Raw genomic sequence first — 13,708 nt, 5'->3', positions numbered from 1 at the left:
AAATAAAGGTAAAATTAAAAAAATATGTGTGTGTTTGTATGTGTGTGTGTTTGTGTGCATATGTGTCTGTGTCCGTGTGTGTGTGTGTGTGTTTGTATGTGTGTGTGGTTTATCAGAGAGTTTATCAGAGAACAATTGTGTGGATATCATCTTTCTTTTCCCTGGGGAAAGTCACATGACCCCAGAGGTCTCTTGCAGAATCATGGGGGAGGGAGTGGGGGGTGCATGGCCAGGTTTTCAAAGCCCTCAATGAAAACAACATGCGGGAGCAAGGGAGGGAGGAGCAGAGGAAGGAGGAGGAGAGGGAGGAGGAGGAGAGGGAGGGAGGCCGGGCTGTGACTAAAGCCTGTCTTGTGAGAGAGAAAGAGTTGGTGAAAGAGAGGGAGAGTCTTTACATTGCCAACAAGCATCGGAGGAGAGGGGATCTAAAGGAAGTCCTGTGTTTGTGTGACAGAGAGAGAGAAATAGAGGGAGCGAGAGAGAGAGAAATAGAGGGAGAGAGAATTAGAGAGAGAGAGAGTGAGAGAGAGAGAGAGAGAAAATAGAGGGAGAGAAATAGAGAGAGTGAGAAAGAGAGAGAGAGAGAGAAAATAGAAAGAGAGAATTAGAGAGAGAGAGAGAGAGAGAGAGAGAGAGAGAGAGAGGGGGGGGGCTTAGAGAGAGGTTAGAGACAGAGAGAGAGAGAGAGAGAGAGAGAGAGAGAGAGAGAGAGAGAGAGAGAGAGAGAGGGAGTTGAGAGAGAGAGGTTAGAGACAGAGAGAGAGAGGGTGAGAGAGAGAGGGAGAGAGAGAGACAGAGAGAGAGAGAGAGGGGAGAGAGAGAGGGAATTGAGAGAGAGAGGTTAGAGACAGAGAGAGAGAGAGGGAGAGAGAGAGAGGAATTGAGAGAGAGAGGTTAGAGACAGAGAGAGAGAGAGAGAGAGAGAGACAGAGAGAGAGAGGGAGTTGAGAGAGAGAGGTTAGAGACAGAGAGAGAGAGAGAGAGAGAGAGAGAGAGAGAGAGAGAGAGAGAGAGGAGAGAGAGAGGGAGAGAGAGAGGAGAGAGAGAGAGGGAGAGAGAGAGAGAGGTTAGAGAGAGAGAGAGAGAGAGAGAGAGAGGGAGAGAGAGAGGGAGAGAGAGAGGGAGTTGAGAGAGAGAGGTTAGAGACAGAGAGAGAGAGAGGGAGAGAGAGAGGGAATTGAGAGAGAGAGGTTAGAGACAGAGAGTGAGGGGAAGGAAACACTACATAAAGAGACAGAAGAGAGCCCTTCCTGGAACTCTCCAGTCCTCTCTGACTGCCGTCGCTCGCTGAGGGAGAAAGACAGCAGTGTTTTAAAGAGGAACAGAGTACCTGGTTGTCATTCTGCTGAGGGCTGAGACAAACAGAGGAGAAGAAGACATGTCTGGTCATTTACTAAGGAGAAACTCCAGCAAGGAAGGTCTGCAGAACCTGCTCAGGTACGAGAAGTGGAGTTTTGATACTCCTTCTGCCAGGTGATGGTGTGTGGTCCTTCTGCCAGGTGTTGGTGTGTGTTGGTCCTTCTGCCAGGTGTTGGTGTGTGTTGGTCCTTCTGCCAGGTGTTGGTGTGTGTTAGTTGGTGTTTCTGCCAGGTCTTGGTGTGTGTTGGTCCTTCTGCCAGGTGTTGGTGTGTGTTAGTTGGTCCTTCTGCCAGGTGTTGTGTGTGTGTTAGTTGGTGTTTCTGCCAGGTGTTGGTGTGTGTTAGTTGGTGTTTCTGCCAGGTGTTGGTGTGTGTTAGTTGGTGTTTCTGCCAGATGTGGTGTGTGTTAGTTGGTGTTTCTGCCAGGTCTTGGTGTGTGTTGGTCCTTCTGCCAGGTGTTGGTGTGTGTTAGTTGGTGTTTCTGCCAGGTGTTGTGTGTGTTAGTTGGTGTTTCTGCCAGGTGTGGTGTGTGTTAGTTGGTGTTTCTGCCAGGTGTTGGTGTGTGTTTAGTTGGTGTTTCTGCCAGATGTGGTGTGTGTTAGTTGGTGTTTCTGCCAGATGTGGTGTGTGTTAGTTGGTGTTTCTGCCAGGTGTTGTGTGTGTGTTAGTTGGTGTTTCTGCCAGGTGTTGGTGTGTGTTAGTTGGTGTTTCTGCCAGGTGTTGGTGTGTGTTAGTTGGTGTTTTCTGCCAGGTCTTGGTGTGTGTTAGTTGGTCCTTACTGCCAGGTGTTGGTGTGTGTTAGTTGGTGTTTCTGCCAGGTGTTGGTGTGTGTTAGTTGGTGTTTCTGCCAGGTGTTGGTGTGTGTTAGTTGGTGTTTCTGCCAGGTGTGGTGTGTGTTAGTTGGTGTTTCTGCCAGGTGTGGTGTGTGTTAGTTGGTGTTTCTGCCAGGTGTTGTGTGTTGGTTGGTGTTTCTGCCAGGTGTTGGTGTGTGTTGGTTGGTGTTACTGCCAGATGTGGTGTGTGTTAGTTGGTGTTTCTGCCAGGTGTTGGTGTGTGTTGGTTGGTGTTTCTGCCAGGTGTTGTGTGTGTTGGTTGGTGTTTCTGCCAGATGTGGTGTGTGTTGGTTGGTGTTTCTGCCAGGTGTTGGTGTGTGTTAGTTGGTGTTTCTGCCAGGTGTTGTGTGTGTTGGTTGGTGTTTCTGCCAGGTGTTGGTGTGTGTGTTAGTTGGTGTTTCTGCCAGGTGTTGGTGTGTGTTAGTTGGTGTTTCTGCCAGGTGTTGGTGTGTGTTAGTTGGTGTTTCTGCCAGGTGTGGTGTGTGTTAGTTGGTGTTTCTGCCAGGTGTTGGTGTGTGTTAGTTGGTGTTTCTGCCAGGTGTTGTGTGTGTTAGTTGGTGTTTCTGCCAGGTGTTGGTGTGTGTGTTCCTTGGTGCCCCAGATGTTGTGTGTTAGTTGGTGTTTCTGCCAGGTGTGGTGTGTGTTAGTTGGTCCTTACTGCCAGGTGTTGTGTGTGTTGGTTGGTGTTTCTGCCAGGTGTTGTGTGTGTTGGTTGGTGTTTCTGCCAGGTGTTGTGTGTGTTAGTTGGTGTTTCTGCCAGGTGTTGGTGTGTGTTGTTGGTGTTTCTGCCAGGTGTTGTGTGTGTTGGTTGGTGTTTCTGCCAGGTGTTGTGTGTGTTGGTCCTGTTTCTGCCAGGTGTTGTGTGTGTTGGTTGGTGTTTCTGCCAGGTGTTGTGTGTGTGTGTTGGTGTTTCTGCCAGGTGTTGGTGTGTGTTAGTTGTTGTTTCTGCCAGATGTGGTGTGTGTTAGTTGGTGTTTCTGCCAGGTGTTGGTGTGTGTTGGTCCTTCTGCCAGATGTGGTGTGTGTTAGTTGGTGTTTCTGCCAGGTGTTGTGTGTGTTGGTTGGTGTTTCTGCCAGGTGTTGTGTGTGTTGGTCCTTCTGCCAGGTGTGTTTTCTGGTTGTTTATTGATGCTAATTAGATGTAACTGACCATCAGGTGTTCTGGGATGTAGCAACCTTCATATGTGATGTCTGTTACTGGGAGGTGAAACCTTCATATGTGATGTCTGTTACTGGGAGGTGAAACCTTCATATGTGATGTCTGTTACTGGGAGGTGAAACCTTCATATGTGATGTCTATTACTGGGAGGTGAAACCTTCCTATGTGATGTCTGTTACTGGGAGGTGAAACCTTCCTATGTGATGTCTGTTACTGGGAGGTGAAAACCTTCATATGTGATGTCTGTTACTGGGAGGTGAAACCTTCCTATGTGATGTCTGTTACTGGGAGGTGAAACCTTCATATGTGATGTCTGTTACTGGGAGGTGAAACCTTCCTATGTGATGTCTGTTACTGGGAGGTGAAACCTTCCTATGTGATGTCTGTTACTGGGAGGTGAAACCTTCCTATGTGATGTCTGTTACTGGGAGGTGAAACCTTCCTATGTGATGTCTGTTACTGGGAGGTGAAACCTTCATATGTGATGTCTGTTACTGGGAGGTGAAACCTTCCTATGTGATGTCTGTTACTGGGACTGGGAAAACCTTCATATGTGATGTCTGTTACTGGGAGGTGAAACCTTCATATCACCACCCTCTGTATCTCCATTCTGTGGTTCTGTGGAAAGTGGTTCAACGTTGATATGGTAGAAAAAGTAGCACATTCCTACGGCTCACTAACGTCTGAAGGGACGGCTTTATTAACCAGACAGGTTAACAGTGTTCTTATTGAACAGCAGCCGCCGGTCTCACAGACATTTACTCTGCTGCATTCCCAAAGAGACGGTCTGTGCAGCAATTACCGACAACCACTTAATTACTGCTAATGGACAGGAAATTGGTCAAACAATGTTCTGCCCTATAGCACGGTGCCACTTTAAGAGAGCAACTCCTATACAACTCCTATACAACTCCAACTCCTATACAACTCCAACTCCTATACAACTCCTATACAACTCCAACTCCTAACAACTCCTACAACTACAACTCCTATACAACTCCAACTCCTATACAACTCCTATACAACTCCAACTCCTATACAACTCCTATACAACTCCAACCCCTATACAACTCCAACTCCTATACAACCCAACTCCAACTATACAACTCCTATACAACTCCAACCCCTATACAATTCCTATACAACTCCAACTCCTATACAACTCCAACCCCTATACAACTCCTTTACAACTCCAACTCCAATACAACTCCAACTCCTATACAACTCCTTTACAACTCCAACTCCTATACAACTCTAACTCTTATACAACTCCAACTCCTATACAACTCCAACTCTAATACAAGCTGGAGTTAAAACCAGTTCTGATAAACACACACCCCTAAAGAAGACAATAGTGAGACCACTAACTTTACAAAGAGGGAACTATCTACCCCCTTTCCTCATCAACTGGTGTTTATTGTTCTGCTGGAGGTTAAATTGGACCCCTCCCTTCCTCCTCCGGGGACCACCCTCCAGGCCTTTGACTGGGGCTCAGGGGTTTGACCTGTTGACCCCTGACCTGGGGGGGGGTGTATGTAATAATAATAATAACTTAGTGGGTGTTCATATTTGGTGAGATGGATCGGCCAATCATCTTCGGAAGAGAGAAGAGAGGTGAGAGAGAGCTGACAGTATTTAGGAAATGGGGGACGGTTGCACTTTGAAGTGATCTCCATGTGATGTATGTTTCTCTCCTGTTTTGATATGAGGCTGCAGGGTGGTGGGGTCGGAGGGATAAAGATCACTTTTAGATACAGCAAAGTGATTAAGGACGTACGTGACTATCTGCGGCTGTCAATACAGATAAATAGTTACATTATTATCTCACCTTGTTGATCGTAAAGCGAATGTCTAAACACGTCTAAATATTCTTGCTCAGTTATTTACTCGGACCACCAACAACTACAGTACTGTAGACTATGTGCTGAACTGTTCGGTGAGCTACTGCTTCTCACTGTGTCAAACGAAAGCAAGCAGAAACACGCTAACGTTTGACACCAGGCCAGTGAAAACAGGGGGAGAACGGAAGATCACCAGAACAGCAACTATCCCCCATCAACCACAATGATGAGAGAGTGGTGATAGGACCTCTGTAACAACAGCATCACAATGATGAGAGAGTGGTGATAGGACCTCTGTAACAACAGCATCACAATGATGAGAGAGTGGTGATAGGACCTCTGTAACAGCATCATCACAATCATCACCACAATGATGAGAGAGTGGTGATATGACCTCTATAACAGCATCATCACAATGAGAAGAGAGTGATGATAGGACCTCTATAGCATCATCACCACAATGAGAGAGAGTGATGATAGGACATCATCATCACCACAATGAGAAGAGAGTGATGATAGGACCTCTATAGCAGCATCATCACAATGACAATGATGGAGAGTGGTGATAGGATCACCTATAGAGAGTGGTGATAGGATCTCTAACAGCATCACCACAATGAGAAGAGAGCATCACCACAATGAAAAGAGAGTGGTGATAGGACCTCTGTAACAGCATCACCACAATGAAAAGAGAGTGGTGATAGGACCTCTGTAACAGCATCATCACCACAATGAGAAGAGAGTGGTGATAGGACCTCTGTAACAGCATCATCACCACAATGAGAAGAGAGTGGTGATAGGACCTCTGTAACAGCATCATCATCATCACAATGAGAAGAGAGTGGTGATAGGACCTCTGTAACAGCATCACAATGAGAAGAGAGTGATGATAGGATCTCTATAGCAGCATCATCACCATGAGAAGAGAGTGGTGATAGGACCTCTATAGCAGCATCATCACCATGAGAAGAGAGTGGTGATAGGACCTCTATAGCAGCAGTAAGTCACTCAACCACTTTTACTGCTTCTTAGCTAATCAGAGAGTAGCTCATCTCTGATCCGTGTTTAACATCTTTGTTCTGGACCAGCCAATCGGTGACAGATTAACAACCCTGGACAACCAATCAGTTGCAAATAGAACACGATCGCAGCCAACTAGGACTCTTCCAGGTCTGTGTCTGCAGAGGGACTTTTAATATGCCGTTACGCCGTTATTTCACAGGATGAGATTCAGTTTAATGGAAGGAAAAATAGCTTGTCCTCAAAACCAGCGGCTGGCTCTGCTTGACTGTTCAGGGTTAGTGACAGGCTCTGCTTGACTGTTCAGGGTTAGTGGCTGGCTCTGCTTGACTGTTCAGGGTTAGTGACTGGCTCTGCTTAACTGTTCAGGGTTAGTGACTGGCTCTGCTTGACTGTTCAGGGTTAGTGACTGGCTCTGCTTGACTGTTCAGGGTTAGTGGCTGGCTGGGCAGCGGTGGTTGTGTTAGTGGCTGGCTGGGCAGTGGTGGATGTGTTAGTGGCTGGCTGGGCAGTGGTGGATGTGTTAGTGGCTGGCTGGGCAGTGGTGGATGTGTTAGTGGCTGACTGGGCAGTTAGTGACTGGCTGACAGTGTTCAGCCCAGGGCTGGTCATGCCAAGGGCTGTTTGACAACTGGCTCTGCAGCTGGTCAGGGTTGTAGTGAGGGCTGGCTGGGGGCAGGTTGTAGTGAGGGCTGGCTGGGGGGTGGTTGTGTGAGGGCTGGCTGGGGGCTGGCTGGTTGTGGAGTGGCTGGCTGGGGTGGTGGTTGTAGTGAGTGGCTGGCTGGGGGCAGGTTGGGCAGTGAGGTGTGTTAGTGGCTGGGGGGCAGGTTGTAGTGAGGGCTGGCTGGGGTGGTGGTTGTTAGTGGCTGGCTGGGGTGGTGGTTGTAGTGAGTGGCTGGCTGGGGGCAGGTTATAGTGAGGGCTGGCTGGGGGGTGGTTGTGTGAGGGCTGGCTGGGGGTGGTGGTTGTAATGAGTGGCTGGCTGGGGTGGTGGTTGTAGTGAGGGCTGGCTGGGGGCAGGTTGTAGTGAGGGCTGGCTGGGGGCAGGTTGTAGTGAGGGCTGGCTGGGGGGTGGTTGTAGTGAGGGCTGGCTGGGGGCAGGTTGTAGTGAGGGCTGGGGGCAGGTTGCTGGGGGGCAGGTTGTAGTGAGGGCTGGCTGGGGGCAGGTTGTAGTGAGGGCTGGCTGGGGGCAGGTTGTAGTGAGGGCTGGCTGGGGGCAGGTTGTAGTGAGGGCTGGCTGGGGGCAGGTTGTAGTGAGGGCTGGCTGGGGGCAGGTTGTAGTGAGGGCTGGCTGGGGGCAGGTTGTAGTGAGGGCTGGCTGGGGGCAGGTTGTAGTGAGGGCTGGCTGGGGGCAGGTTGTAGTGAGGGCTGGCTGGGGGCAGGTTGTAGTGAGGGCTGGCTGGGGGCAGGTTGTTGTAGTGAGGGCTGGCTGGGGGCAGGTTGTAGTGAGGGCTGGCTGGGGGCAGGTTGTAGTGAGGGCTGGCTGGGGGCAGGTTGTAGTGAGGGCTGGCTGGGGGCAGGTTGTAGTGAGGGCTGGCTGGGGGCAGGTTGTAGTGAGGGCTGGCTGGGGGCAGGTTGTAGTGAGGGCTGGCTGGGGGCAGGTTGTAGTGAGGGCTGGCTGGGGGCAGGTTGTAGTGAGGGCTGGCTGGGGGCAGGTTGTAGTGAGGGCTGGCTGGGGGCAGGTTGTAGTGAGGGCTGGCTGGGGGCAGGTTGTAGTGAGGGCTGGCTGGGGGCAGGTTGTAGTGAGGGCTGGCTGGGGGCAGGTTGTAGTGAGGGCTGGCTGGGGGCAGGTTGTAGTGAGGGCTGGCTGGGGGCAGGTTGTAGTGAGGGCTGGCTGGGGGCAGGTTGTAGTGAGGGCTGGCCAGTTCATCCACAGATCTCTTGGGGAAGGTTACATGTAGAGCAAATGCTGAGTGTGACTTCACTCATGGCCTTGTTCCATCACTCTTGTTCCATCACTCTTTCTCCATCACTCTTTTCCATCACTCTTGTTCCATCACTCTTTCTCCATCACTCTTGTTCCATCACTCTTTCTCCATCACTCTTGTTCCATCACTCTTTCTCCATCACTCTTGTTCCTTCACTCTTTCTCCATCACTCTTGTTCCATCACTCTTTCTCCATCACTCTTGTTCCATCACTCTTGTTCCATCACTCTTTCTCCATCACTCTTGTTCCATCACTATTTCTCCATCACTCTTGTTCCATCACTCTTGTTCCATCACTCTTTCTCCATCACTCTTGTTCCATCACTCTTTCTCCATCACTCTTGTTCCATCACTCTTGTTCCATCACTATTTCTCCATCACTCTTGTTCCATCACTCTTGTTCCATCACTATTTCTCCATCACTCTTGTTCCATCACTCTTGTTCCATCACTATTTCTCCATCACTCTTGTTCCATCACTCTTGTTCCATCACTCTTTCTCCATCACTCTTGTTCCATCACTCTTGTTCCATCACTCTTTCTCCATCACTCTTGTTCCATCACTCTTTCTCCATCACTCTTGTTCCATCACTCTTTCTCCATCACTCTTGTTCCTTCACTCTTTCTCCATCACTCTTGTTCCAACACTCTTTCTCCATCACTCTTGTTCCTTCACTCTTTCTCCATTACTCGTGTTCCATCACTCTTTCTCCATCACTCTTGTTCCATCACTCTTGTTCCATCACTCTTTCTCCATCACTCTTGTTCCATCACTCTTTTCCATCACTCTTGTTCCATCACTCTTTCTCCATCACTCTTGTTCCATCACTCTTGTTCCATCACTCTTGTTCCATCACTCTTGTTCCATCACTATTTCTCCATCACTCTTGTTCCATCATTCTTGTTCCATCACTCTTGTTCCATCACTCTTGTTCCATCACTCTTGTTCCATCACTATTGCTCCATCACTCTTGTTCCATCACTCTTGTTCCATCACTATTTCTCCATCACTCTTGTTCCATCACTCTTGTTCCATCACTCTTTTCCCATCACTCTTTCTCCATCACTCTTGTTCCATCACTCTTGTTCCATCACTATTTCTCCATCACTCTTGTTCCATCACTATTTCTCCATCACTCTTGTTCCATCACTCTTCTCCATCACTCTTGTTCCATCACTCTTGCTCCATCACTCTTGTTCCATCACTCTTCTCCATCACTCTTGTTCCATCACTCTTGCTCCATCACTCTTGTTCCATCACTCTTCTCCATCACTCTTGTTCCATCACTCTTGTTCCATCACGCTTGTTCCATCACTATTTCTCCATCACTCTTGTTCCATCACTCTTCTCCATCACTCTTGTTCCATCACTCTTCTCCACCACTCTTGTTCCATCACTCTTCTCCACCACTCTTGTTCCATCACTCTTGTTCCATCACTATTTCTCCATCACTCTTGTTCCATCACTATTTCTCCATCACTCTTGTTCCATCACTCTTTTTCCATCACTCTTGTTCCATCACTCTTCTCCATCACTCTTGTTCCATCACTCTTGCTCCATCACTCTTGTTCCATCACTCTTCTCCATCACTCTTGTTCCATCACTATTTCTCCATCACTCTTTCTCCATCACTCTTTCTCCATCACTCTTGTTCCATCACACACCAGTATGTCACCAGAGTTTATTTGAATGTCGGCTCCTGTGTTTCTGGGAAGCGTGTTTCCATCAGGAGTGTGTACCACTAGAGACTTGAGGTGAGCAGAATCAACAACCTCTGTATCATTAAGACAGTTACTATGAGAGAAGGTGTTAAAAACCCCATGTTCACTGTTAGCCCGTTGTGATGTAAACGCCAGCTGAAAAGTAACGGTGGCCTGGAGACCCCAAGTCAGAGTAGTTCCGCTGGACAGGCAGTTAACCCACTGTTCCTAGGCCGTCATTGAAAATGATTTGTTCCTAACTGACTTGCCTAGTTAAATAAAGGTAAAATAAATATTTAAAAAAGACTGTAGATTAATGTCACTGATATCAGACTATAGATTAATGACACAGCTATCAGACTATAGATTAATGACACAGATATCAGACTATAGATTAATGACGCAGATATCAGACTATAGATTAATGACACAGATATCAGACTATAGATTAATGACACAGATATCAGACTATAGATTCATGTCACAGATTATAGATTAATGTCACAGATATCAGAATATAGATTAATGTCACTGATATCAGATTGTAGATTAATGTCACAGATTATAGATTAATGTCACTGATATCAGACTATAGATTAATGTCACTGATATCAGACTATAGATTAATGTCACTGATATCAGACTATAGATTAATGTCACTGATATCAGTATATAGATTAATGTCACAGATTATAGATTAATGTCACAGATATCAGACTATAGATTAATGTCACTGATATCAGACTATAGATTAATGTCACTGATATTAGACTGTAGATTAATGTCACTGATATCAGACTATAGATTAATGTCACTGATATCAGACTATAGATTAATGTCACTGATATCAGACTATAGATTAATGTCACTGATATCAGACTATAGATTAATGTCACTGATATCAGACTATAGATTAATGTCACTGATATCAGACTATAGATTAATGTCACTGATATTAGACTGTAGATTAATGTCACTGATATCAGACTATAGATTAATGTCACAGATATCAGACTACAGATTAATTTCACTGATATCATACCATAGATTAATGTCACAGATATCAGACTACAGATTAATGTCACAGATATCAGACTATAGATTAATTTCACTGATATCATACCATAGATTAATGTCACAGATATCAGACTACAGATTAATGTCACAGATATCAGACTATAGATTAATTTCACTGATATCATACCATAGATTAATGTCACATATCAGTGACCTATCAGACCTGGCACCTCACTGACCAGACCTGTTTCTGATTATGATACACTAACACACAGCATGTACCAGAATCCAAACAGAATGTACTTTTTGCTCAGGGAATTGTTTGCATTGTGCATTTCGAATCAGGGCAAATAGTGTTTGAGTAAAGCAAAGAGTCCGTTACAATCCAGAATCATTACAATGCCGACGTCGCAACTTCTTACACTTGAAGGGTACTTCCTTCTATTCTAAGTGCTTTGCTCACGATTGCTTGTTTCAAACTTTTATTTCGTCCCGTATTGTGACAGAAAACTTCAATGGCTTTAACAATGTCTGCTAAAGCTAAATGACTAAAGCCAAGTTTCATCATTGCTGTTCATTGACTCTCTACTGTCTACGTCTGTCTGTGAGGTTTGAGGTGGTAGCTGTCTCACAAACAGGAGAGTGATTGATGGTAGTCGTGTAGCAGCCCCAGGGCTATATCACTGCCTGTCTGGTTCAGTTGCTTTTAGCCATCTGCGTCACTTAGTGATGACATCATCAAAATTACATTCAATGGTCTGGGTTCACGTCCTGGTGTCATGGACTAGACGTAACATAGTACATGTAAATCCGGGGGGAAACTCAAATTAGTATATGTTATGTTTGGTATAAGACAGATGGTTACTTAACGCAAAGCGCAAAAAACAAAGGTAATGTTATTGGTTGGGGTGGATGGGTAGGCATTATCATTATCTGACCCTGCTGGTCATCTATGAACGTTTGAACATCTTGGCCATGTACTGTTATCATCTCCACCCGGCACAGCCAGAAGAGGACTAGCCTCCCCTCAAAGCATGGTTCCTCTTTAGGTTTCTTCCTAGATTCCTGCCTTCCTAGGGAGTGTTTCCTAGCCACCGTGCTTCTACATCTGCATTTCTTGCTGTTTGGGGTTTTTGGCTGGGTTTCTGTATAGCACTTTGTGACATCGGCGGATGTAAGAAGGGCTTTATAAATACATTTGATTGATGGATATAACGCAAACATCTAGCAACCCAAAGGTTGTGAGTTCAAATCTCATCAAGGACAACTTTAGCTAATTAGCAATCTTTCAACTACTTGCTATTTTTAGCTACTTTGCATCTACTTAGCATGTTAGCGAATGCAAATTGTAATTCATAACATATCATACTAAATGGATTGTCTCGGGATTTACGTATAGAATAATATGAAATGCTCTGAGACCAGGTTGCAGCGGGTTCAATGGAGTCTTTTATGGCTGGAACTTCCCTAATGGAGATGACATCATCTGGGGGAGAAACACACACACACACACACACACCCTCCTGCCCTCTCCACCAGCCCTCTCAATCTGTCTCCCAGACCTCGAGAGGAAGAAGTGACACGCCTCAGATAGAGTTTTACCCGTCAAAACCCAGAGCACACGTGTCATAACCCAGGGACGCACAAGTCATTATGTAGTATGAGAGAAAATGCTGATAGAAGGGACATTATCAAAATGGAAAGGGTTGGGAAGAGTTGGAAAGGGTTAGAAAGGGTTGGAAAGGGTTGGGAAGAGTTGGAAAGGGTTGGAAAGGGTTGGAAAGGGTTGGGAAGAGTTGGAAAGGGTTGGGAAGAGTTAGGAAGAGTTGGAAAGGGTTGGGAAGAGCTGGAAAGGGTTAGGAAGAGTTGGAAAGGGTTGGGAAGAGTTGGAAAGGGTTGGAAAGGGTTGAAAGGGTTGGGAAGAGTTGGAAAGGGTTGGGAAGAGTTAGGAAGTGTTGGGAAGAGTTGGAAAGGGTTAGGAAGAGTTGGAAAGGGTTGGGAAGAGTTGGAAAGGGTTGGAAAGAGTTGGAAAGGGTTGGGTAAGAGTTGGAAAGGGTTGGGAAGAGTTGGAAAGGGTTGGGAAGAGTTGGAAAGGGTTGGGTGGGAAGAGTTGGAAAGGGTTGGGAAGAGTTGGAAAGGGTTGGAAAGGGTTGGGAAGAGTTGGAAAGGGTTGGAAAGGGTTGGGAAGAGTTGGAAAGGGTTGGGAAGAGTTGGAAAGGGTTGGAAAGGGTTGGGAATAGTTGGAAAGGGTTGGGAAGAGTTGGAAAAGGTTGGGTAAGAGTTGGAAAGGGTTGGAAAGAGTGGGAAAAGGTTACTATGAGTTGGGATGTTGCTACAGACTTGGTTGTGGAAAAATAGTGCGAAAGGAAAAGGTTGGTCTTCACAATATGTTTTCCTGTTCTCTTCTGTTCTACCACAACCACATCTCTACTCTAGCTAGCATATGCTGCTACACTGAGGGTTTTACACTGAGTGGACAAAACATTAGGAACACCTGCTCTTTCCATGACATAGACTGACCAGGTGAATCCATGTGAAAATCTATGATCCCCTTATTGATGTCACTTGTTAAATCTGCTTCAATCAGTGTAGATGAAGGGGAGGAGACAGGTTAAAGAATAATTTTTAAGCCTTGAATCAATTGAGACATGGATTGTGTGTGTGTGTGTGCGCCATTCAGAGGGCAAGACAATAGATTGAAGTGCCTTTGTACGGGGTATGATAGTAGGTGCCAGGTGCACCGGCTTGAGAACTGCAACTCTGGTGGGTTTTTCACGCTCAACAGTTTCCCGTGTGAATCAAGAATGGTCCACCACCCAAAGGACATCCAGCCAACTTTTTTTTTAACTGTAG

General features: G+C 46.4%; 1 protein-coding gene across 1 annotated transcript in view; it reads left to right on the top strand.

The window, feature by feature from the left end:
* The first annotated feature begins 1,143 nt into the window (after positions 1–1,143).
* Positions 1,144–13,708, top strand: part of LOC112239700 (lymphocyte-specific protein 1) — a 30,469-nt gene continuing 17,904 nt past the window's right edge. Inside the window, exon 1 of the mRNA XM_042315096.1 lies at positions 1,144–1,437. Within this exon, the coding sequence (XP_042171030.1) occupies positions 1,379–1,437 (59 nt within the window). The 5' untranslated portion in view covers positions 1,144–1,378. The remainder of the gene's footprint in view (positions 1,438–13,708) is intronic.

This window comes from Oncorhynchus tshawytscha, unplaced genomic scaffold (genome assembly GCF_018296145.1).
Source record: "Oncorhynchus tshawytscha isolate Ot180627B unplaced genomic scaffold, Otsh_v2.0 Un_contig_7684_pilon_pilon, whole genome shotgun sequence".
Lineage (NCBI taxonomy): Eukaryota > Metazoa > Chordata > Actinopteri > Salmoniformes > Salmonidae > Oncorhynchus > Oncorhynchus tshawytscha.
The sequence above is the reverse complement of the archived record's forward strand: the minus strand, read 5'-3'. Positions and strand labels throughout refer to the sequence as shown.